This window comes from Bos mutus, chromosome 4 (assembly GCF_027580195.1).
Source record: "Bos mutus isolate GX-2022 chromosome 4, NWIPB_WYAK_1.1, whole genome shotgun sequence".
Taxonomy (NCBI): Eukaryota; Metazoa; Chordata; class Mammalia; order Artiodactyla; family Bovidae; genus Bos; species Bos mutus.
In genome coordinates, this window is record NC_091620.1 from 52,619,847 (window position 1) to 52,643,017 (window position 23,171).

The window sequence follows — 23,171 nt, forward strand, 5'->3', positions numbered from 1 at the left end:
AACTCTACTGTTAGACCAGGAGAATTTGAACACTGGTAGGATATTGGTTGACATGAAGAAATTATAGTTAATTTTATTTAATAATATTGTTGCATTTTAAAGAGCATTTTTCTTTGATATCATACAATGTTGGATATATGTTTTTTAAATTTATTTAGAATGTATGTTTTTTTAACAAGCAGGGATTTGGAGGGGAAAAGCAGGTTAGGATAAAGATAGAACAAGACTGGCTCTGAGTTGATAACTTTTGAAGCTGGATGATGATACATGGGGACTCAGTCTATGACTCAGATTTTCTATATGCTAATGTTCGATAATCAAAAAAAATTTTTTAATGAACATCAGGAACCTCAAAATATGCAAAGTAGAGATGATTTAACAGAACCAAGGAGGGAATTATGTAGCATGCTTTCACTAATTCCAATGGATGCTTGAGACCAAATAGTACATGGTTTTTAACAAATATTTATTCGCTTATTTATTTGGCTGCATCGGGTCTTTGTTGCATCGTGTGGCATCTTTCACTGGGGCACGTGAACTCTAGTTGTGGCACCCTGCTGCTCCAGGGTGTGTGGGATCCTGGTTCCCTAACCAGTGATCGAACCTGCATCCCTTGCATTGCAAGGCAGATTCCCTACCACTGGCAAGTCCCAGCTGCTTAATTTTTAAAAAGTAAGATTTATGGAGGCATAGAATCTGCTTAAAATTACCTATGTTGCCTCCTTCCGCCATATAATCTGGTTCCTGGTTTTCTAGAGATTCCTGTTAAGGCTTTTAGCAGCACTACCAGCAGAGGTGTCACCTCTAATCATTGAGTTGATTTATGGGATTTTTTTCCTTCTGAGATCTAGAATTGCAACAGGTGACTTAAAGAAAAAATTTTTTTACTTATATTTTTGTATTTATTTTTAATTGGAGGGTAATTACAATATTGTTTGGTTTCTGCCACACATCATCATGAATCAGCCATAGCTATACATATGCCCCCTCCCTCCTGAACCTCCCTCCTGCATCTTACCCCAACACGTAACTTTGAGCGTCAGGGAAGCTGTGAGGCTGGCAGCTACCACCTCCCTTGCTACTTTATATTGAAGTAAGCCTTGAGATCTAACTCAAACACCAGATAACTCACGATGGTTTGTGAAACGATTGCGTGTAGTGTCCCCTGCCCAGGTGCAAGGACACCCAGTACTCAGCTGCTGTTTTCTCCTCAGACAAAGCACAGAGGACGTGGTGGGAATTACTGAAGCAAAACTTTTCCAGGTGGCAACTCTTCCCAACACCGAGGTCACCCAGATATGGAAAAATGTTCACCTTCAGCATTCTCTCCTCTCTAACGCAGTGGTTGTCTGAGCAAGGATTGCAGAGGATGGTGAGGGAAAAAGACCTTTAAAACCCACTCTGAGGCAAAACCTTTGGCCTTGGAGACAGCTTGGAAAGTGTGTTATGGCTTTAAAAAAAAAAAAAAAAAAAGCCCTTGTGGGTTCCTGAGTAGGTGACCAGCTATTCTCAAGAGGTCAGATCCTAGGCACTTAGGGACTATTTTAAATCTCACGACTGTGAAATACAGATTCTCTTTTTAACCCTTTTGGCATTGCAGACTGTAAGATTTTCTGGCAGATATTATTGGTTTGACTGGAAGGGGGAAAAGTACAATAATACTGGGACTCAGATCTAAAAAAGAAGGCAATGGCACCCCACTCCAATACTCTTGCCTGGAAAACCCCATGGACTGAGGAGCCTGGTGGGCTGCAGTCCATGGGATCACTGAGGTTTGGACACAACTGAGCGACTTCACTTTCACTTTTCACTTTCATGCATTGGAGAAGGAAATGGCAACCCACTCCAGTGTTCTTGCCTGGAGAATCCCAGGGACGGGGGAGCCTGGTGGGCTGCCGTCTATGGGGTCACACAGAGTCGGACACAACTGAAGTGACTTAGCAGCAGATCTAAAACAGAGAGGAAGGCTCAGCACACAGGGCACAGCCCACTCCTGTAGCTCAGGGGCCCCTCCTGCGAACACGACTGAGGGCTGGTAAATGAGTTGTGCTTTTTGACCACTAATTCATAACTATCACTAAAAATGCTCAGCAAAAGTACATTGTTGTATCCAATAGTAAGGATTAAAAAAAAAAAAAAAGAAGCCATTTGTTAAGGGAGAAAGACTCACTGGAAATGTGCTCTGTCTTTGCTCACTTCTTCAAAGGCCATCATGGAGATCTGGACCCACCCCTGGGAGCAGAGCACCCTCCTTCCCCACCTGGAGAATCACTGCAGACAGCTAGGGTGGAGTTGGGGAAAAGTGGAAAGTCACCAGCAATAATAGTGATGATCCCAGGTGGGGGTTAGAACACAGGCTCTAGGGAGAATACCAGGAACCACTGAGATCCCATATGAAAACTCGAAACACACAACAGCACACGCATCCTTCCTTTAGCTCTTAGGTGGAATGAATGGACATATGGCAGCTGTATTTGGATACACTGTTCTAGAACATGTCACTTTAAGGCCAGGAGAACCAAGACCAGCAAGGATCACCCAAGCACCCAGTTCCCTAACCCTCTGCTTTGACGTCCAGAGTACTAACCCTCGACCCACCCCCACCTGCTGTAACTTTTTGGGTGTTGTCGTCACCTTCTAGGTGACGGGTACCGTACCTTCTTGATTTCGGGAATCAGTGCATTTCACCAAACCTCTGGTTCTCTTTCCTGCCAAATGTAGTTGTGGTTTCTGCCTTAAGGTTGGGAGGACAAGCCTGGAAAAAAGACAGAATGCATTGAAAGTCACTTTTTGGCATGGACGATTTCCCAGTAGCAATTAAAATCGTGCATGTGTGCTCAGTCGCTTCAGTCATGACTCTTTGCGACCCTATTGACTATAGCCTACCAGACTCCTCTGTCCCTGGGATTCTTCAGGCAAGAATACTGGAGTGTGCCCTTAGGGGATCTTCCCAACTCAAGGATCGAACCCACATCTGCATCTCCTGCCACTGCACTCGAATTCTTTACCGCTGAGCCACTAGAGAAGCCCACTTAAAATAGTGAAAGTCAAAGTTGCTCAGTCCTGTCTGACTCTTTGAGGCCCCATGGAGTTCTCTAGGCCAGAACACTGGAGTGGGTAGCCTTTCCCTTCTCCAGGGGATCTTCCCATCCCAGGGATCGAACCCAGGTCTCCCAAATTGCAGGCAGATTCTTTACCAGCTGAGCCACAAGGGAATTAAAATAGTGCTTGTGTATTATCATTCAAAACAGTGATCTTCTAACATACTGCTGCAAACAGGTTGACAGTTGAATGAAGACATTCCTATAGAGTCACTCTTTCCACACACTGTGAGAAAGAGAAGATCATGGTCTAATTTGAGGTTTCCCTAAAAGCAGACTCGGAGACAAAGGTTTGGTTCTCAAGTAGTTTATTTAGAAGGTGATTCCTGGAAACTCTGGTAAGGGAGTTAGGAAGTGAGATAGTGGAAGAAAGAAAGCTGTGGAGAGTGTGTGGGAAATCAGGCTGCCTCCTGGCAAGAAAACATGCCAGCCTTGCCCTGCTTATTCCCTCGTGGAATAAGCAGTGCCTGTGTGGTGCCTGGGCTTGGGCACTGCTTCAGAAATTCACATTCAGTGAATGAGAGTGCACCCTCTCTGGTGCTTGCTGGTGACATCAAAGCTCATATTAAACAGCCAGGCCACCTGCTGATGGTGACATCACCATGAGAATTTTAAAGGTTGCACCAGCGATGTGCTTTTCCCAGAAATTTCTCTGTATTTATAGAACACTATTCTGAGGCCCTCAAAAGAATTCTCAGCTGTGGCTCAGTTCTTTGGTCCTCAGTGAGATGAAATTGGAAGCTAAAATATGCAGCGTGGCATTCCCATGTGCAGTATTAACATTTACCAGTAATTATCAGTATTAATGTTTCATTATGGATAATACTATGTGACAACAAGTGGGCTAATTTTAATACCTGTTTGACCTTGACACACTGTTATCATGAGTCAAGGTCAAATCTGGTGTCCTGTTTTACAAACAAGCTCAGGCCCTCTAAGACGTGCAGAAGACCTCAAAGCAGATGAAGCAACTAAACTGTATTGCTTGTTCACACTTAACAAAGTTCTTTTTGGTAAGTGTCAGAGACACTCAGTAGCGGGAAGTGGTTGATGGTTAAATAGCCTCGACATTAAGTCATACCCAACATGTTATGGGCTGAATTGTGTCCCCCTCCAAACTCACATGTGACTGATAGGGTGGGCTTCCCAGGTGGCGCTAGTGGTAAAGAACCCGCCTACCAATGCAGGAGACTCGAGTTGGATCCCTGGGAAGATCTCCCGGAGGAGGGATTCTTCCAGTATTCTTGCCTGGAGACTCCCGTGGACAGGGGAGCCTGGAGGGCTACAGTCCATACATTCACAAAGAGTCGGACATGACTGAAGCAACTTGGCATGCATGCACGCAAGGTTAACACGTGAAGATACAGGAGGACATGCTCATTTGCAAGCAGAAGAAATCAAGCCTGCCCACACCTTGACCTTGAAGTTCTAGCCTCCAGGACTGTGAGAAAGTAAATTTCTATTGTTAAGTCACCTGGGCTGTGGTTCTTTGTTATGGCATTGTTATGGCAGCCCCAGGAAACAAGCACACAGTCTGTGTTAATAGGAAGGGACAGAAACTGCTCACTGGCTCCCTCAGCTCAGGGACACCCATCCTCTATCCTCTCCACTCCTCCACCACGCTAGGAGGAAAGGTCATTTAGGGCAAATCTTAGTTCCAGAGTCAGCCCTCCCCAGACAGAGGGCTGCGTCTTGCATTGTCACTCCCTGCTGTATAGACACATCCTTTCCCCCAAGGTTTTGTACTTTTTTTTTTTGGTCTATTTTGTTCTAACTTTTTCTGTTTTGTCTTATTTTGTCTACTATTTAGAAAATGCAGAATTTCTGATTAGCAGAGGCCTTCTGCTTCTAAGACCTTGTTTAAAGACCTTTGTGTCTAATGACATTAAACTTCTGAGTGGACTGCAGGAGTAATGCATTTCAGAATCAATGAGCAATAACTTCTATTTCTAGAAGCTTATATGGAGAGTGGTATCTAGTCCTTACCCCCTTAGATTGTTTTGGCAATCAATTATAGGACTGTGTTTCAACCATCACAAAGCAAATCGCTCTGCTCGAAGGCCACACAGCAGCTGTTGACTCCCTTCTTGGGACCTTGTTGTTACTGATTCTTGCTGGAATAACAGGGCTCAGTTATAGCTGGAGTGGATGGGTAGACCCAGGGTAAGTCCCACCAGCTCTTCATAGAAAATAGGTTTGTCCCCTTGGACAGAATATAGATGAGGTGGGATTCATACCATGTAAGAACCTCATAGTCAGTGTTAGAGGTTTGAGAAATGCTTTTTTTTTTTTTTTTTAACTTTAGTTAACATTTCATCAGTAAATCTTAAAATCTACCGGTCAGTAGGCATAAATTACTCTCATGTCTGAGGTGTGTTTTTGTTTTTTGCAAATGATTGTGCTAGGCTGCGAGATCCCCCAAATCAGTAGAGTTCTTTGGTCTCTACCTTCAGATAAAACACATGAAAAGATAAGAACACAAAGTAATATGTTTCATTGCAGCAAGGACGAAAGAGTGCAGGTTAACCAGAACTGAGTTATAACAGACCATAATCATTGAGGGATTGGATTAAAATAGCTGCCTTTCTCATCAGAGTGGAAAACGGCGCGGGCGAAGCCCAGGCACTCACTCCAGGTGCTTCCACGCCCCTCAGTTTGGCATCCCGGGAGCCTCCCTCGCTTCACCCTTGTCCTCGCTCCGTGACATAGTGCAATTAAACTTCACTTCCTCATAACCCAGCATTTCAGAAGCTAAATCAAGTTGCTTCTGTTTTTAAAAGAATCGTGACACCATTCTCCCCCATTATTTGAGAAAAACACAAAAATGAAATTCTTCTCCTTGATTTTTATTTCATCATGTTCTACCTCATTCCACAAAAAGTTGGCACAGCCATTGTTCAAAATTCTGCTTTCGCAAACGTTTTTTAAACCCTTCCCACAGTACTTGGCTTCTAAGATTTTTTTTTTTCTGGTTTATGAGGTATCTAATTCATTTGTTAAACAAATCAAAAAGTTCTGTACAGGTGTCCACCAATTCAATTATAAAACACACCGTTCAGGTCTCCCACTCCTATTGATCATTGGTGTCATCTGGAGCATCCACTATTCCCTGAACCCCTGCAGCCTATGACTTAGATGACTAGAATGCTTTATTATGGTGATTTTCTTTAAAATATTTCTATATAAGTACCAGAGTGTATCTGTGTGTATAGTCATGTGACTTGGTTTTTTCTTTTTGTGTGCGGGTCTTTTACTTTTTACTGTGCTGTGTGTTCACTGTTGCGTGTGCTATTCTCTAGCCACGGAGAGAGGGGGCTCCTCTCCAGCTGCAGTGACAGGGGGCTCCTCTCCAGCTGCGGTGAAAGGGGTCTTCTCTCTAGCTGCGGTGGGAGGGGGCTCCTCTCTAGCTGCGGTGAGAGGGGGCTTCTCTGGCTGCACTGAGAGGGGGCTCCTCTCTGGCGGTGAGAGGGGGCTCCTCTCTAGCTGCGGTGAGAGGGGGCTCCTCTCTGGCTGCACTGAGAGGGGGCTCCTCTCTGGCTGCACTGAGAGGGGGCTCCTCTCTGGCTGCGGTGGGAGGGGCTCCTCTCTAGCTGCGGTGAGAGGGGTCTTCTCTCTAGTGCGGTGGGAGGGGGCTCCTCTCTCGCTGCGGTGGGAGGGGGCTCCTCGCTAGCTGCGGTGGGAGGGGCTCCTCTCCAGTTGCGGTGAGAGGGGGCTCCTCTCTAGCTGCAGTGAGAAGGTCTTCTCTCTAGCTGCAGTGAGAGGGGGCTCCTCTCTAGCTGCACTGAGAGGGGGCTCCTCTCTGGCTGCGGCGTGCAGGCTTCTCATTGCTATAGCTTCTCTTGTTGACTCTAGGTCTTGCTGGCTTCTGTAGTGCAGCTCCCATGCTCTAGAGCACAGGCTCAGTAGTTGTGGGACACAGGCTCTGTGTTGCTTCCCAGCATGTGGCCTCCTCCTCTTTCAACATAAGATTTTTCATCAAGATTTAAACTCTGTGTTTTGTTAAAGTTTCCTTATCTTTAAAACCATCCCTTTGATAATGTTGTTACTCAGATTAGTGGAATTTAAAACTGTAATTAAAAATGTGTGTTAGTCGCTCAGTCATGACTGACTCTTTGCAACTCCATGGACTATATTGCCTGTCCATGGAGTTCTCCAAGCAAGGATACTGGAGTGGGTTGCCATTTCCTACTCCAAATTAAAAATAATTTATGGACTAATTATTTACTATCTTACATTCATATAATATAGTCATATATTCTGCCAGTACAAGTAGTATTGGTTCTTAAAATGGAATAAATGGACCATCAGGGAAGTTCCATGTTTCACATTTTGATGTGCATCTGTCCTACCCATGTAAGTCCCTTTAGGCAGAAATTACATCTTAATCAACCCTACCAGGGTTCAGCACAATGCCTTGTATAATAAACACGCCCCCAAATTCACTAAAATAAAATTTGTTGTTTAATCTGAAAATGCAGTGTGAATTTAAAATAAAACAACTATTTTTGTCGTGAGAATCACAAAAGGGGCCTGCCAGGGCACCCAAGTGTGACTCATACAATATACTCATTAATGACACTCCTTGTATATTTTTAATAAAATGGGGCCACCTCAAACCCTCCCTTAAAATGCTGTAGCATCAGAGATCAGAGAAGTAGCTGGCACATCTACTAAGTGCATCTGAAGGCAGTTCCTGTTTGTTGATCCTATTGATACTCTATGCCTGAAAGAGTCTGTGACTTCCAGATGCTCCGTCATCTGAACAGACTTCAGCCTGGAAGAACAGCTGCTGTCACTGGTACCAGTAGCCTGGGGGGTCTTTAAATGGCCTTTCCCTAAGCAGGACTGGAGCCCCTTCCTTAGGGCGAGGGGTTGACTTCACTGGGATGCCAAGCAGGCAGCAATCCATCAGTGCAAAGGAAGGACAGGAGACAGGGAGATATCTCAGTTTGCAAAAGAAATGGTTGCACTACTCTGATTACATGGAACCTCAATCCACAGGCCTACTTTTAGGAGATGTAAAACCAAAATGCAGTTGAGCAAAGTGAACTAAAAATAGTCCCCTGCTTTATTCTGTTATAATTCACTTCCTCAGATGATGGGCCTGGTCCATTTAAGCAGAATTCTTTCCCTGTCATAATTGTCATAAAGATGTTTTGATGATAATTAAGAACAATGAACGTCTACATTTCCTCTTGATTCATTGCAGCTGTCATGACCTTCTATTTCCGCTCTCCTCTAGAATTTCTGGCATTCAGTGAAACAGGTGCTACAGTATTTTTAAGGGAGGGTTTGAGGTGGCCCCATTTTATTAAAAATATACAAGGAGTGTCATTAATGAGTATATTGTATGAGTCACACTTCGGTGCCCTGGCAGGCCCCTTTGTGATTCTCATGACAAAAATAGTTGTTTTATTTTAAATTCACACTGCATTTTCAGATTAAATAACAAATTTTATTTTAGTGAATTTTGGGGAGTGTTTATTATACAAGGCATTATGCTGAACCCTGGCAGGGTTGATTAAGATGTAATTTCTGCCTAAAGGGACTTACATGGGTAGGACAGATGCACATCAAAATGTGAAACATGGGACTTCCCTGATGGTCCAGTGGCTAAGACTTGGAGCTCCTGATGCAGGGGGCCTGGGTTCAATCCTTGGCCAGGGAACTAGATCCCACATGCCACAACTAAGAGTTCATATGCTGCAACTAAGACCCAGCACAGCCAAATGAATAAGTAAATATTTTTTTAAATGATATGAAACATATGATCTCAGCAACTGGCATCAGAATTTTTCTTAAGAAGAGACCTGTCTTTGGGGACATACAGTCTATAAGGAGATGGGATCGGGTGTGGAACTTAAGGGCAGGAATGAAGCAGAATAAGAATGACTAGAGTGACTAACAGAGAAGGCGATGGCACCCCACTCCAGTACTCTTGCCTGGAAAATCCCATGGATGGAGGGGCCTGGTGGGCTGCAGTCCATGGGGTCGCTAGGAGTCGGACACGACTGAGCGACTTCACTTTCACTTTTCACTTTCCTGCATTGGAGAAGGAAATGGCAACCCACTGCAGTGTTCTTGCCTGGAGAATCCCAGGGACGGGGGAGCCTGGTGGGCTGCCGTCTATGAGGTCACACAGAGTCGGACACGACTGAAGCGACTTAGCAGCAGCAGCAGCAGAGTGACTAAACCACACCACACGAAGCAAGGGGAAGAATTTGCTTTGTTCCTAAGAGGCTGAGCAGAGGGAAGATACAGTTAAGAAGACAGTGAGAGAGAGGAACCAGAACACTGATTTGACTCTGAGCCAGTGAATCCTCCTGTATTGGAATGATGAGCGACCATATGAGGCCCAGGGGTATCCAGTGCTCAATGCGGAATTGCTGCCTGGAATCTGGAAGCGAGCATGCCCATGAGGCATACACGGCCTTGAAACTGTAGAACTCTTTGGGAGGCTTTGAGAGTCCCAAGGGCTTCAAGAATGGCTCTCAGCCAGTCTCCTCCAGATCTCCAGGGCTCAGGAAACCTCAGCCAATATCTGCATATCTGGGTTAAACTTCTAAAATGTATGGCTATTATACAGTAGGTAAATGCAAGGAATTAATTCTGACTTGGTTTAATCTAGGCATCTCTGGAAGAGGCTTTATAGCTACACCTTGAAAGACAGATGAAAGTGATTTTTTTTTTTAAAGAAAGGCTCCTTTTTTAATTAATTTATTAATTTTCTATTTTTTTGGCTGTGCTGGGTCTTTGTTGCTTTGCATGGGCTTTCTCTAGTTGCGACTAGTGGGGGTTACTCTTCGTTGCGGTGATCAGCCCTCTGATTGCAGTGGCTTCTCTTGTTACAGAGCACAGGCTCTAGGCACCTGGGCTTCAGTAGTTGTGATGCATGGGCTTAGCTGCTCCGTGGCATGTGGAATCTTCCTGGACCACAGATCAAACCATCCCCTGCATTGACAGGCGGATTCTTATCCACTGCACTACCAGGAAAGTCCCAAGATGAATGTGATTTTGACTGACAGAGTTGGAAGAAACAGGCATATCATCCAGACGGAGTGCATGAGTCTTGAACTTGAGATAGAAAGTACGTGACCAATACAGGGGCTGGAGAACTGGGCCAGGTGGCTGGGATGTAAAATGTGTGGGGTAGAAGGTTGAAGCATGGACTGTAGTCAGTGCTCATAATCTTTATTTCGGAGTCAACAAGGGAGGCCGTGTGCTGAAAACCCTGCATTTTCCCCTGCAGCCAGCAGGGAGGTATGAAAGGAGAGTAGGGGGCCTAGGCTAGGAAAGAAAGAGGTGGACCAGCAGGGTTGGCCCACACAGGCTTCTGTGTTACCTGAAGAGGGAGTTTCAGGTACAGGCTCTTTGCAGTGGAGGGTATCAGCCTCACAGCGTAGAGTTACCCTAAGCAGTTTCCATTTTAAGTGCTCTCCGCCCGCCCCCTGCCAAGACGGCTCCTGGATCACGTTTAATGCAGTAATCAGACTGTTCTCAGGCTCCATCATTCAGCCTTGGCTGTCCTTTCTGGCCCTGGCAAAGGCCTAGCACTAAGCTCCTTGGGCCCCAGCCCCTCTCATTTTCTCTCCCTCCTCCCTTCCTCTTCCTTCTGATGCCCTTCCCTGCCCCTTGCTTTCTACTCTGGCTGTCACACTCCGTTTGACGCAACATCTGTTGTGGTCCCCAGCCAGAAAGCAGGGGGCCCACTGCCCCCACCCAGCTGCAGGCTTTCCATGTGTCTCCTGGGTGTTCACCCTTCACAATTTTCCTGAGTGATGTCATTACTAAGATGCAGCATGGTGGATGAGAGACCCTGACTTGCCTGGGCTCACCTCTCAGCTCTCCTCTTACTGGTGGCAGATAGCCTGCTTCCTCTCTGGGCCTCATCTGTAAACTGGACATAATATTCATAACTAGTACCTCCGTCATGGGATTGTCCAAATGCCCTGTAAATGAATTAATATACATACAGTACTTGGAGGACTTCCTTGGTAGCTCAGCTGGTAAAGAATCCACATGCAATGCAGGAGAGACCCGGGTTCAATTCCTGGATTGGGAAGATCCCCTGGAGAAGAGATAAGCTACCCACTCCAGTATTCCTGGGTTTCCCTGGTGGCTCAGACAGTAAAGAATCTGCCTGCAATGTGGGAGACCTGGGTTTGATCCTTGGGTTGGGAAAAATCCCCTGGCGGAGGGCATGGCAACCTACTCCAGTACTCTTGCCTGGAGTATCCCATGGACAGAGGAGCCTGGCGGGCTACAGTCCGTGGGGTCTCAAAGAGTCAGACACGACTGAGTGCCTAAGCACAGCACAGCACTTGAAACCGTGCCCAGCACACACACATACCTTTCCATTTTCTTTGAGTTACTGCTGTTTCTGTCAACCTTTGCATGTTGCAGTTTCCTTATCCAGACTCCAAAGTCACCTGTGTGTGCATAGTAAAGGGTAGGAACTGGATCTCAGTGGAAGCTGATTATTTCAGATGAAAGAGAGGAAGGAGTCACAGGTTCAAAGCTTTGATGAATGGGAGAAAACCTTTAACCGAGACAGAAATGCTGGGAGGGATGAGCTGGAATTGCCCACAATAGTGTTATTTCTTTGGCTACCTGATATGAAGAGCCGACTCATTGGAAAAGACCCTGATGCTGGGAAAGACTGAAGGCAGGAGAAGGGGATGACACAGGATGAGATGGTTGGATGGCATCACTGACCCAGTGGACATGAGTTGGAGCAAATTCCAGGAGACAGTGAATGACAGGAAAGCCTGGCGTGCCGCAGTCCATGGGTTTGCAGCACAACTGGGTGACTGAACAACAACATATTATCTCACTAGCTTGCAAATTAATCTGCTGGGATGGGAACATGTTTTTTTTTTTTGGTAATAATTTTTGACTAAAATAAATAGAAGATATGAAACCTCAACCAGTTTTTGAGACATTGTTCCAACTATGTATTATGTATTTCTTAGCAATTCCTTAGTGTCAGGCCCTAGACAACCAATGCTGGGCTCTTTTTTGAGTTTACAAGGTTGTTCTTCCAACTTAGGTTTTAAAGTCAGGCTTTCTCATAATTTAAATTTTAGTCTTAAAAGCCAGGGAATCTCAGCATCATCAAATAAGAGAGAATAGTGCTGAATGAATCCCCATTTCTTGGGCCAAAGTGACCAAAGGATAAAGGTATGAAAATGGTTTGAAACACCAGGACTATGACATAACCTCAAAGGCAGTGACTTCTCTTACCATACCTGCATGTTTTGTTGGAGCAGACAAATGTCAAAAACCCAGGGGCTTGAAGTTTATACAGAGTTCATTTCAACAAAATACTGATAATTTGCTCTGTTGTTTTTTTAAGTTGGATATGCTGGTACTAAAAGAGGAACACTTATTTTTTGCATGCTAAAAGTTTCCACTCAAAAATAAGAGGAAAAACAATGCATAATATAAAAGCTATAGTATTTGGCAAGAATTACAAATGATATGCTTTGGAGGGGGTGTGGATCATATAAGGAAAAGACTAGCTGAAGAAGTTTTAAATGAAAGATCTTGTAAAGGAAACAGTTTTTGATGTAGAGCTAATTGGGCTTCCCTGGTGGCTCAGACAGTAAAGAATCTGCCTGCAGTGCAGGAGACCAGGGTTCCATCCCTGGGTCAAGAAGATCCCCCGGAGAAGGGCATGGCTAGGACTCCAATAGTCCTGCCTGGAGAATCCTATGGACAGAGGAGCATGGTGGACTACAGTTCATGGGGTCACAATGAGTCAGACATGACTCAGTAACTAACACTTTCATTTTTCACTTAAGGGAGAAGTAAAAGTTGGGGCAAGCATAGAGTGCTAGGACAATGGGAGCATTCCCATAAGAGGCAGAAGCTTGAACACAGGCTTGAAAGTATAGTTCAAAGATAGGGAGGATTGCCATACAGCGGAACTGCTTTATTACATCAGTGTGGAGAAGGCAATGGCACCCCACTCCAGTACTCTTGCCTGGAAAATCCCATGGACGGAGGAGCCTGGTAGGCTGCAGTCCATGGGGTCGCTAATAGTCAGACACAACTGAGCGACTTCACTTTCACTTTTCACTTTCATGCATTGGAGAAGGAAATGGCAACCCACTCCAGTGTTCTTGCCTGGAGAATCCCAGGGACGGGGGAGCCTGGTGGGCTGCCGTCTATGGGGTCGCACAGAGTCGGACACGACTGAAGCGACTTAGCAGCAGCAGCAGTGGGTAGGAAAATGTTGGCATTTGCAGGTAAACTCAGCAGTCAAGCCCAGTGGATGATATTAATGAGGACTTTGACTTTTTTTACTCCAAGGGAAATGGAAAACCCTTGCAGGTTTTGAGCAGAGTCACCTGATCTGGCAGGAGCACTGCTAAGGGTAAGCATGTTGTTCTAGGAACAAAACAGAGCTCTTTATCTGGCCTTCCAGGATCAGGAGGCTTCCTGGAAAATAGCCAAGAGACAAGTGTGAAAAGAGCAGAGAGATTAGCTCAAGCTAAGGTCCAGAGGTGAGCTCCAGCATGGAAGGAAAGATTAGGGCTGGTCACTTGGTTGGGCCTTGTACAATGTGAAGGGATTTGAACTTGATCCTGAGGGCAGTGGGGAGCCAGCAAAGGTTTTTATGGACATGGTAAGTGACATGTCCCTTATACAGACCACTCGGGTGGCTGTGCAGAGGAGGGCAAGACAGGAGGCAGGAAGACCAGCTGAGGGAATCTGGAAGTGCTTGCATTAATACTGGTGGCCTGCATTAAGTCAGCATTGATGGAGAAAAGGAGCCAGATTCTAGAGTCATCACCAAGGAGAAGTCACCAGGAGTTTTTGATACAGTGGCTATTGAGAATGAGGAAGAGAGAAGGGTCTGAGATGGCCTCCAGGTCCTTGGGCATGGAGATAGCTGCCAGCATATGGTGACCAAATTGATGCCCCTGAATGAGATGACTTTGACAGATGGAGTTCCTTGCGGACGTAGAGAATAGGCCCAGACTCCCCTATCACCTATAGCCATAATGAATGGGTCCAAACTCTGCTTCACCTCCTGATAAGGATATGATGCTGTGGGAAGCAGCTCTGTATTCCAGGTAACAGTCCTGGGTCTGTAGACAGTTGTTTAAGAAACCAGAAAAGGAGGATAGAAAGTCCATTTTTAATTGTATACAGTATTTGAACTTCTGAAAATGAGAAATAAAACTGTTAGATCTCAAAATGCCTCATTATGTAACAGCCTGGCTTGTGCCCATTCGGGGTACAGGGAACATTGTGTCAGGCCTGACAGGGGAGAGTTCACGTTCTCTGAAAATATTTCCTGTGTCTCTGTTGGATGTCAGGCTCTCTTTTCTACATAAAGACGGTAGCAGCAGGAGGAAACGAATGCCAGTTCTGGCTGTTCCTGGAATTCAGATTTAGTAAAGAAATACAAGAACGCAGGCTACGGATCCCTGTCTGCCCCCAAGTATAGAGAAGGAAGGGGCAGCTGAGAGCAGGGCTAAGAAACAAGCTGTGTACCTGGAAGCCTGAGTGCTAATTTAACAGCCCCATTGGAGAAGTCACCTTTAGGAGACTGCAAGGCTGGAATCGTACTGCACGGATTGGGTTAAGATCATCTCTGAGACAAACAACCTGCTAGATTTTGGTTAGTGGTTCTCACAGAAACCAATATCAATCAAGCAGATGTAGTAATGACACAGGGCAGCAGGGTCACAAGTAGCAGGTCAACGTGCATTTCACTCCGTTTGGGCTGGACCGCCATCCTCCTCTCTCAAACTATACTGAACCCTGATCAACTCATTTGCTGGAACAACAAATGGATATGCAGAAGCTCTTATAATTTATCAAGACAGGAGGACAGACACCTGGTTGTCCTTGGCCCACTTAGTACTGTTCTAATCTTCCTGGTTTCTTCAGGTTTTCAGCCTGTATTTGGAAGGGCCATGGTCTAATTTGCATTACTCTTCTACCACTTTGCATCTTTTTAGGATCCAGGGTATTCCATGGGAAGCTTGCTTTAGAAAAACTGAGTCAACAAAAGCTTTGTGTGGAACTCACAAATTGTCACACTCAATAACAATGTTAAGAAAGAACAGGAGCAAACGTTCAAATGATAGCTCAGTTCCTTGTTTTGTACGTAGCGGGGGCAGGCAAGCCTGTTGGGTATGTTTGCCATAGAAAAAGTGTTCAGGAGTGACTCTCACTCAATTTTTTTAGTGAAGTTGCCAATAAGCAAGATTTACATAGAGTAAAAGACCCAGTGAATATATGAAAATCTTCTCTTTCCTGTTTCTGTATCCAGTAACCACAGTAACCAGACCTCTTGGGCTTGATTTTTAAGAAAGCAAATTACGAATATTGCAGGTGGAGTAGAAACACCCACCACAGCAAAATATGGTCTTCAATGTGCAGTTGAATATGTCCTTAGATGTCCTTTTGTACAAAACCAGTTGAGCTGTGGTCCCCTCTAGCTATGAAGTTATTCGCTCTTTCCTACTTCACAAGACTGAGGATAACTTTACTAATACCAGGTAAAGGAGCGCCCTCTAGTGGAAGACCATCAGGGCAGACAGTCAGTTCCGTTCCTTTCAGTCGCTCATCATGTCTTTGCAACCCCATGGACTGCAGCACACCAGGCCTCCCTATCCATCACCAACTCCCAGAGTTTACTCAGACTCATGTCCATCGAGCCGATGATGCCATCCAACCATCTCATTCTCTGTCGTCCCCTTCTCCTCCTGCCTTCAATCTTTCCCAGCATCAGGGTTTTTTCCACTGAGTCAGTTCTTCTCATCAGGTGACCAAAGTATTGGAGTTTCAGCTTCAGCATCGGTCCTTCCAATGAATATTCAGGACTGATTTCCTTTAGGATGGACTGGTTGGATCTCCTTGCAGTCCAAGGGACTCTCAAGAGTCTTCTCCAACACCACAGTTCAGAAGCATTAATTCTTAGGTGCTCAACTTTTTTTATAGTCCAACTCTCACATCCATATGTGACTACTGGAAAAACCATAGCTTCGACTAGATGGATCTTTGTTGGCAGACAGTGGCACAGGGAAAAAGGCAGCAAAGAAGAACGTGGGGCTTCGTGCAGGTAGTGCTAGTGGTAAAGAATCCACCTGCCAATGCAGGAGGCCTAGGAGATGTGAGTTGGATCCCTGGGTCAGGAAGATCCCCTGGAGGAGGAAATGGCAACCCACTCCAGTATTCTTGCCTGGAGAGTCCCATGGACAGAGGAGCCTGTGGGCTGCAGTCCATGGGGTCACAGAGTCAGACACGACTGAGCACACACACACACACATACACACACAGAGAAGGATGTTGAAACGTGATGGGACCTGCCATACCCTCCAGGTGATTTGGAAGATGTTTATCAACAAGTCTGTCATGTGGAATTGACAAGAATGTACTGAGGCTTGTGCTCAGTAGAAACGCAAATTCACATCATTATTCCAGGGCTTCCCTGATGGCCGGCTCAGTGGTGGGGAATCCACCGGCCAGTGCAGGAGACACAGGTTCAGTCCCTGATCCAGGAAGACCCTGCATGCCGTAGATCAACTGTGCCACAACTATTGAGCTTGTGCCCTAGAGCCCAGGAGCCGCAACTACTGAGCTCATGTGCTGCAACTACTGAAGCCCACAAGCCCTAGAGCCCCTGCTGTTTAACAGGAGAAGCCACTGCCGTGAGAAGCCTGCACACCACAACCAGAGAGTAGCCCCCACTCTCTGCAACCAGAGAAAAGCCTGAGAAGCAATGAGGACCTAGTACAACCCCCAAAAATCATATTCCAGGGATGTACTATGTTCTTCATGGCACTCACCTTTAAAGCTTGGGATGGGCAAGGTCAAGGAATGGGGGGTGCATTTGGGTAATCAGTTTAAAAATGGAGTTCAAAGATGGTAAGGTGAACACCCCCACCCCCACTCAGGGATTGTTAGAGTATGGTTCCAGTTGCTTCTTTTAACAGAAGAATGCAATTCATTGTATTGTTTATCTTGTAACTAGGAAGAAAATTACAAAACACTTTCAGCCCCAATCCTGCAACTGTAATGCTAGATTTTTACAAAAATGTTCATACTTCTCTTGGCTAGGGTCATGATATTTCTGTTTGCCTTTTGTTCCTGTTACTAATTGTTTCTAAATACAAGAGTAAACTTTATAAATCTTAAAATTTTGAAGTTTAAAATGACTTATGGGCTAATGGTTTATAGAGAAAGAGTTTAAAGATCATCTTGTGTGGGAAATATCCTGCTGTACGTGTGCATTTGTACCTATATTCATTAAAAATGTGTATCGTTAGGATTGGGACCTCTGGCTCATAGCTCAGTTGTTGACCATCATCAGTGAGCTCTTCTCAAGAGGTCAGAAGCATGTTTCCAGGCAACAAGAAACTGACTCTGAAGCTTGTGCCCTTCAAAGCCTGTGTAACATGCATCACCTGGGCCATGGAGTCAGCTGGTGAAAATGCAGACTCAGCACCTTTTAACTAAAACCGCAATTGCCTTCATTTCCAGTCTGTGACACTGGAGAGTCTCTGGTTGTTCTTTTTGGCAAATGGCCATGTGGAGGAAATGGCTATTGCAAGAGCTTGTATAAGTTCTGTCTGTCCTTCAAGGACCATCTAAGGTCTCCTGTCTTCCTCAAAGCCTGCTGAGCCTGATAAATATACCCTTTCTGAACTCTTGGAGTCTTCCTCTCTGTGCGACTCACGTGGACACACAGTCATATGCTGTGCGTGAGTGTACCGTCTCCCTGGTACCTGCTTATGCCCTTGAGAGCAAGACCAGTGTGTTACGTATCCTGGGTTTAGTTCATTCACACTCATTCATTCATTCATCCAGTAAACAGTTTTTGAGCCTATCTAGGACCAAGTTTTCTGAAATGGCAATGGCACCCCACTCCAGTACTCTTGCCTGGAGAATCCCAGGGACGGCAAAGCCTGGTGGACTGCCATCTATGGGGTCGCACAGAGTTGGAAATGACTGAAGCGACTTAGCAGCAGCAGAAGCAGCAGGGCCTAGTTTTACTCGCTGGGGAGGTATTAGTGAACAAAATGAACAAGATCTCTTTCCTAAGAGAGTCTTGTGGGGGCGGTGAATCTGCAACTCATAACCACAATTGGAAATTTTCCACAAGGAATGGTAAGTATAAATATATACACTGTGACAAACTTACAGGGGATAAAAGGAATAAGGTGCCCTAAGAGAGAACCCTGGGTAGCCTTATTTAGGTTAGGGGCCAGAAAAGACCTCCAAAGTGATGTTAAAGCTGAAAACCAAAGGCATGGTATTCCCCATACAGCAGGTGCTAGAAAGTATTTCTCACCTTGAGAAATGTTTAACCAGATCTTAGGTCATGTAATATAAACCTTCTAATTGTGGAGGGTCCTCCTGGCTATGTCTTCTAGTGTGACCCCCCTCCCTTATTTGCCACCAACCTGTGTATGTTCTTTCTGCTGCTCCCTGGTTCTGATAGCCCACGGAGACCCCGATGTATCAGCACAAGCTATAGTGGAAGTGAAACAGTCGGACCTCAGTGTTACTTGGAGAGGTTATTCTCGTGAACATGTTTACAAAGCATTTTCGTAGTCCAGAGAATACTTGCCCTAACTACGGCACCATGACCTTGATCTGTAGTGCTTCAATATAAAAAGCACGTGGCCTTTGGAATTCAGCAGATCTGGGTTAGGACCTAGCCCTGTGACTAGGAAGAGATTTCATAGTCCTTTCTCACCTGTAAGATGAGGGTAAACTCACTTGAAACTCACAAGATTTTGTGAGAATTAAAGTAACACACTCAGACACAGAGAAGAAAGCAGTCACTAAACTTTCATTGCCATCTCCTGCACTTCTTTCTTTCTGAATTTGGTCCATGAGGGGACCTGGGGACACCAGGCAGGGTAATTATTCAGAACTTGAGAGCCAGAGTCAGGAACACACAGCCAGAAGCCCAGATAAGTGGATGGGGCTCACCTATGAGGAGGAAAGGGGGCCATGAATTAGGGCTCTTTAAGATTAAGGGAGTTTCAGCACAAGAAAGAATCTGTTCTGGGTCCCCAGGGATAAGGATGTGAGCAGGGCAGGAGGTAAGCGGCAAGACCTAAGACCCCTAGATAATCTGCACTGGTGAGAGTGATGCAGGGGAGAGCAAACAGGGAAGGCAGAAAAGTGTGGGAGGGGAAACTTACCTCAGACAGGACATACGGCTTACCTGCAAATGTTATATGTAATTATAATCAAATCCCTCTTACTCCCTTACAGGTAAGTGCAGATGCTTCCAGCTTGAGAAAGGCAGATCCCAAAGGTCGGAGTGCACTGTTGGCTGATATCCAGCAAGGGACTCGCCTCCGAAAAGTCACGCAGATCAATGACCGCAGTGCCCCGCAGATTGAGGGTAAGTGAGCATCCGGCCTGCTAAGAGCCAAGGGCAGGCCATGTGAGGCTCAGCCAGACACTCCTGACTTGCTCAGGACAGGGCCACAAGTGCTCATCAGGACACACATCTGGCCATCTCAGAGCTGCTCAGTGTACAGTCTACATGGGTGAGAGAATCAGAGCTATCTTTCCCGATCTGCTGATGATGTTTAGCATATCTACCATCAACTTTCAAATGCTTTTAAAAAAAAACTTCATGGTAAAATAATTATTTTAATTGTTTTAAAATACACACAATATAAAACTCATCATTTTGACCATTTTAAAGTGTCCAATTCAGTGGCATTTATATATTCAGTGTTGTTGCAACCATCACCCCTGTCTAGTTCGAGACCATTTCCATCACACCAGTAGGAAACCTATACCCATTAGCTAGTGGAGGTGATGGAATTCCAGCTGAGTTATTTCAAATCCTAAAAGATGATGCTGTTAAAGTGCTGCACTCAATAGGCCAGCAAATTTGGAAAACTCAGCAGTGGCCACAGAAATGGAAAAGGTCAGTTTTCATTCCAATCCCAAAGAAAGGCAATGCAAAAGAATGTTCAAACTGCTGCACAATTGCACTCTGACATGCTAGCAAAGTAATGCTGAAAATTCTCCAAGTGAGGCTTTAACAGTAGGTGAACCAAGAGCTTCCAGGTGTTCAAGCTGGATTTAGAAAAGGCAGAGGAACCAGAGATCAAATTGCCTACATCTGTTGGATCATAGAAAACGCAAGAGAATTCCAGAAAAAAAAAAAAAATTCCATCTACTTCTGCTTTATTGACTATGCTAAAGCCTTTAACTGTGTGGATCACAACAAACTGTAAAATTCTTACAAAAATGGGAATTCCAGACCACCTTACTGGCCTCCTGAGAAACCTGTATGCAGGTTAAGAAACAACACCTAGAACCAGACATGGGACAATGGACTGGTTCCAAATTGGGAAAGGAGTACTTTCCCAATTTACAATATACAAGGCTATATATTGTCACCCTGCTTATTTAACTTCTATGCAGAGTGTATCATGTGAAATGCTGGGCTGGATGAAGCATAAACTAGAATCAAGATTGCTGGGAGAGATATCAATAACCTCAGATATGCAGATGACACCACCCTTATGGCACAAAGTGAAGAGGAACTAAAGAGCCTCTTGAATGAAAATCAAAGAGGAGAGTGAAAAAACTGGTTTAAAACCCAACATTCAAAAAAATGAAGATCATGGCACCTGTTCCCATCACTTCATGGCAAATAGATGGGGAAACAATGGAAACAGTGAGAGACTATTTTCTTGGGCTCCAAAATCACTGCAGATGGTGACTGCAGCCATGAAATTAAAAGACGCTTACTCCTTGGAAGAAACACTATGACCATCCTAGACAGCATATTAAAAAGCAGAGACATTACTTTGCCAGCAAAGGTCAATATAGTCAAAGCTATGGTTTCTCCAGTAGCCATGTATGCATGTGAGAGTTGGACCATAAAGAAGGTTGAGCACTGAAGAACTGACGCTTTTGAACTGTGGTAATGGAGAAGACTCTTGAGAGTCCCTTGGACTGCAAGGAGATCGAACCAGTCAATCCTAAAGGAAATCAACAATGAATATTCATTGGAAGAACTGATGCTGAAGCTCAAACTCCAATACTTTGGTCACCTGATGAGAAGAACTGACTCACTGGAAAAGACCCTGATGCTGGGGAAGATTAAGGCAGGAGGAGAAGGGATTGACAGAGGATGAGATGGTTGGATGGCATCACCGATTCAATGGACATGAATTTGAGCAAGCTCCAGGAGTTGGTGATGGACAGGAAAGCCTGGCATGCTGCAGTCCATGGGGTCGCAAAGAGTCGGACATGACTGAGCAACTGAACTGAAGATTTGATTGTATGGATGTTACACAATGTATTTATCCATTATGAAGTAACATTTAAAGATCACTTATGCTGTGTCAACATAATCCTCAAATTGAATGAGCAAAAAATTCAAGTCTCAACCCTAACAAATGCAAAGATTTTATTTTCCATAAGGAAAAATATTTCTGCCGAATTCTCTCACAGGATCATATGACTATAAGTTTCTATGTCTTCTAGATTATGATGGAGTAAAAGGAGCCTTGTTCCTGCCATCAGATGACCCATGTTGAGTTCTGATGCTGCCACCATGTACATCAGGGAACCTCTCTGAGACTCAGTTTGCTCATCTGCAAAATGGGGGGAGATAATAATACCTGCTCTCTTTTTTGGTCAAGATTGTTGAAGGCTGAAATAATAAATACAGTGGAAGAAAGTGAACATGAAAGTCGCTCAGTTATGTCCAACTCTTTGTGACTATATAGTCCATGGAATTCTCTAGGTCTGAATACTAGAGTGGGTAGCCTTTCCCTTCTGAAGGGGGTCTTCCCAACCCAGGGATCAAACCCAGGTCTCCCACATTGCAGACGGATTCTTTACCAACTGAGCTACAAGGGAAGCCCAATATATACAAAGTATGGCACAAACCAGTACAATATTGTAAAGTAATTAGCCTCCAATTAAAATAAATAAATTTTAAAAAAAGAAAACAAAAGTAAAAAAAAAAGAAATATATTTAAATATAAGGTATTATTATGGTTCCATATATTTTGCAATGATACATGATGGTAATTCTCAAAGATAGTCCTAAAATATAATTGTATCTAATATCTGTAATTATATATGTTAATGTACATGAATAGGCAAATTATTTTAAGAAACATTTTCAGGATTGATTACAATAAAAATTAGTTCTGGCTAGACCCACCATCTAATTAGTTAAGACTAACTCAGTGGACATGAATTTGAGCAAACTCTGGGAGCCAGTGGAGGACAGAGGAACCTGGCATGCTGCAGTCCATGGGATCACAAAGAATTAGACATGACTTAGTGACTGAACAACAACAAACAAGTTAACAGATCAATTCATTTTATTGGGACACTCATTTCTTTATCATTCTAGTGAAGAGATAATGTTTAATGTTAATACTAGGGGTAATCTGGCCACATTCCTCCACCAGTAGGCACTGTGCCCTGATTTCTCTGTGCATATTAGCTTCAGGCTGTGGACATTGTCTGCCAGAAATTCTTGTAAGCTCAATGTCTTCTCACACACATCTGGAAGTCTGGAATTAGTGACATCTCTCAGGAGCTCATGAGCTTTCTTTCCCATAGGGGAAAAAAAAAAAAGTGCAGGGAAGAGCACTAGGCCCAGGGAGTGGGAACTGGGGAGACAGAGAATGAAAATGCCAAAGAAGAAATCACTGCAGACCTTTACTTCCTGCTTGCAAATCCTGGACCAGGCTCTGTGGACCAGAAGTTAAAATTATTGCCTAAATTAAATCTGTGGGTTTTCTTCGTCTAGTCCTCCTACAACAGTCAAATGAAATTGGGGTCAGCTCTTTACCTACAGTGTTTGGGTTTTCTAATTTAAAAGGTGACATCTACTAAATGGTTTTCCCAGGTGGCTCAGTGGTAAAGAATCTGCCTGCCGATGCAGGAGACGCAGGTTCAGTCCCTGGGTTGGGAAGATCCCCTGGAAGAGCAAATGGCAACCCACTCCAATATTCTTGCCTGAAAAAATCCTGTGGCAGAGGAGCCTGGCGGGCTACAGTTCATGGGATTACAAAGAGTCCACAGACTGAGTGCGCGCACAAA

At 44.6% G+C, this 23,171-nt stretch overlaps 1 protein-coding gene across 2 annotated transcripts in view; it reads left to right on the forward strand.

Moving 5' to 3' along the window:
• The window catches only part of WIPF3 (WAS/WASL interacting protein family member 3), an 82,855-nt gene that overhangs the window by 36,962 nt on the left and 22,722 nt on the right, over positions 1 to 23,171 (forward strand). For both annotated transcript variants that reach the window (XM_070369479.1, XM_070369478.1), the window contains exon 3: positions 19,350 to 19,482. In XM_070369479.1, the coding sequence (XP_070225580.1) occupies positions 19,350 to 19,482 (133 nt within the window). The remainder of the gene's footprint in view (positions 1 to 19,349; positions 19,483 to 23,171) is intronic.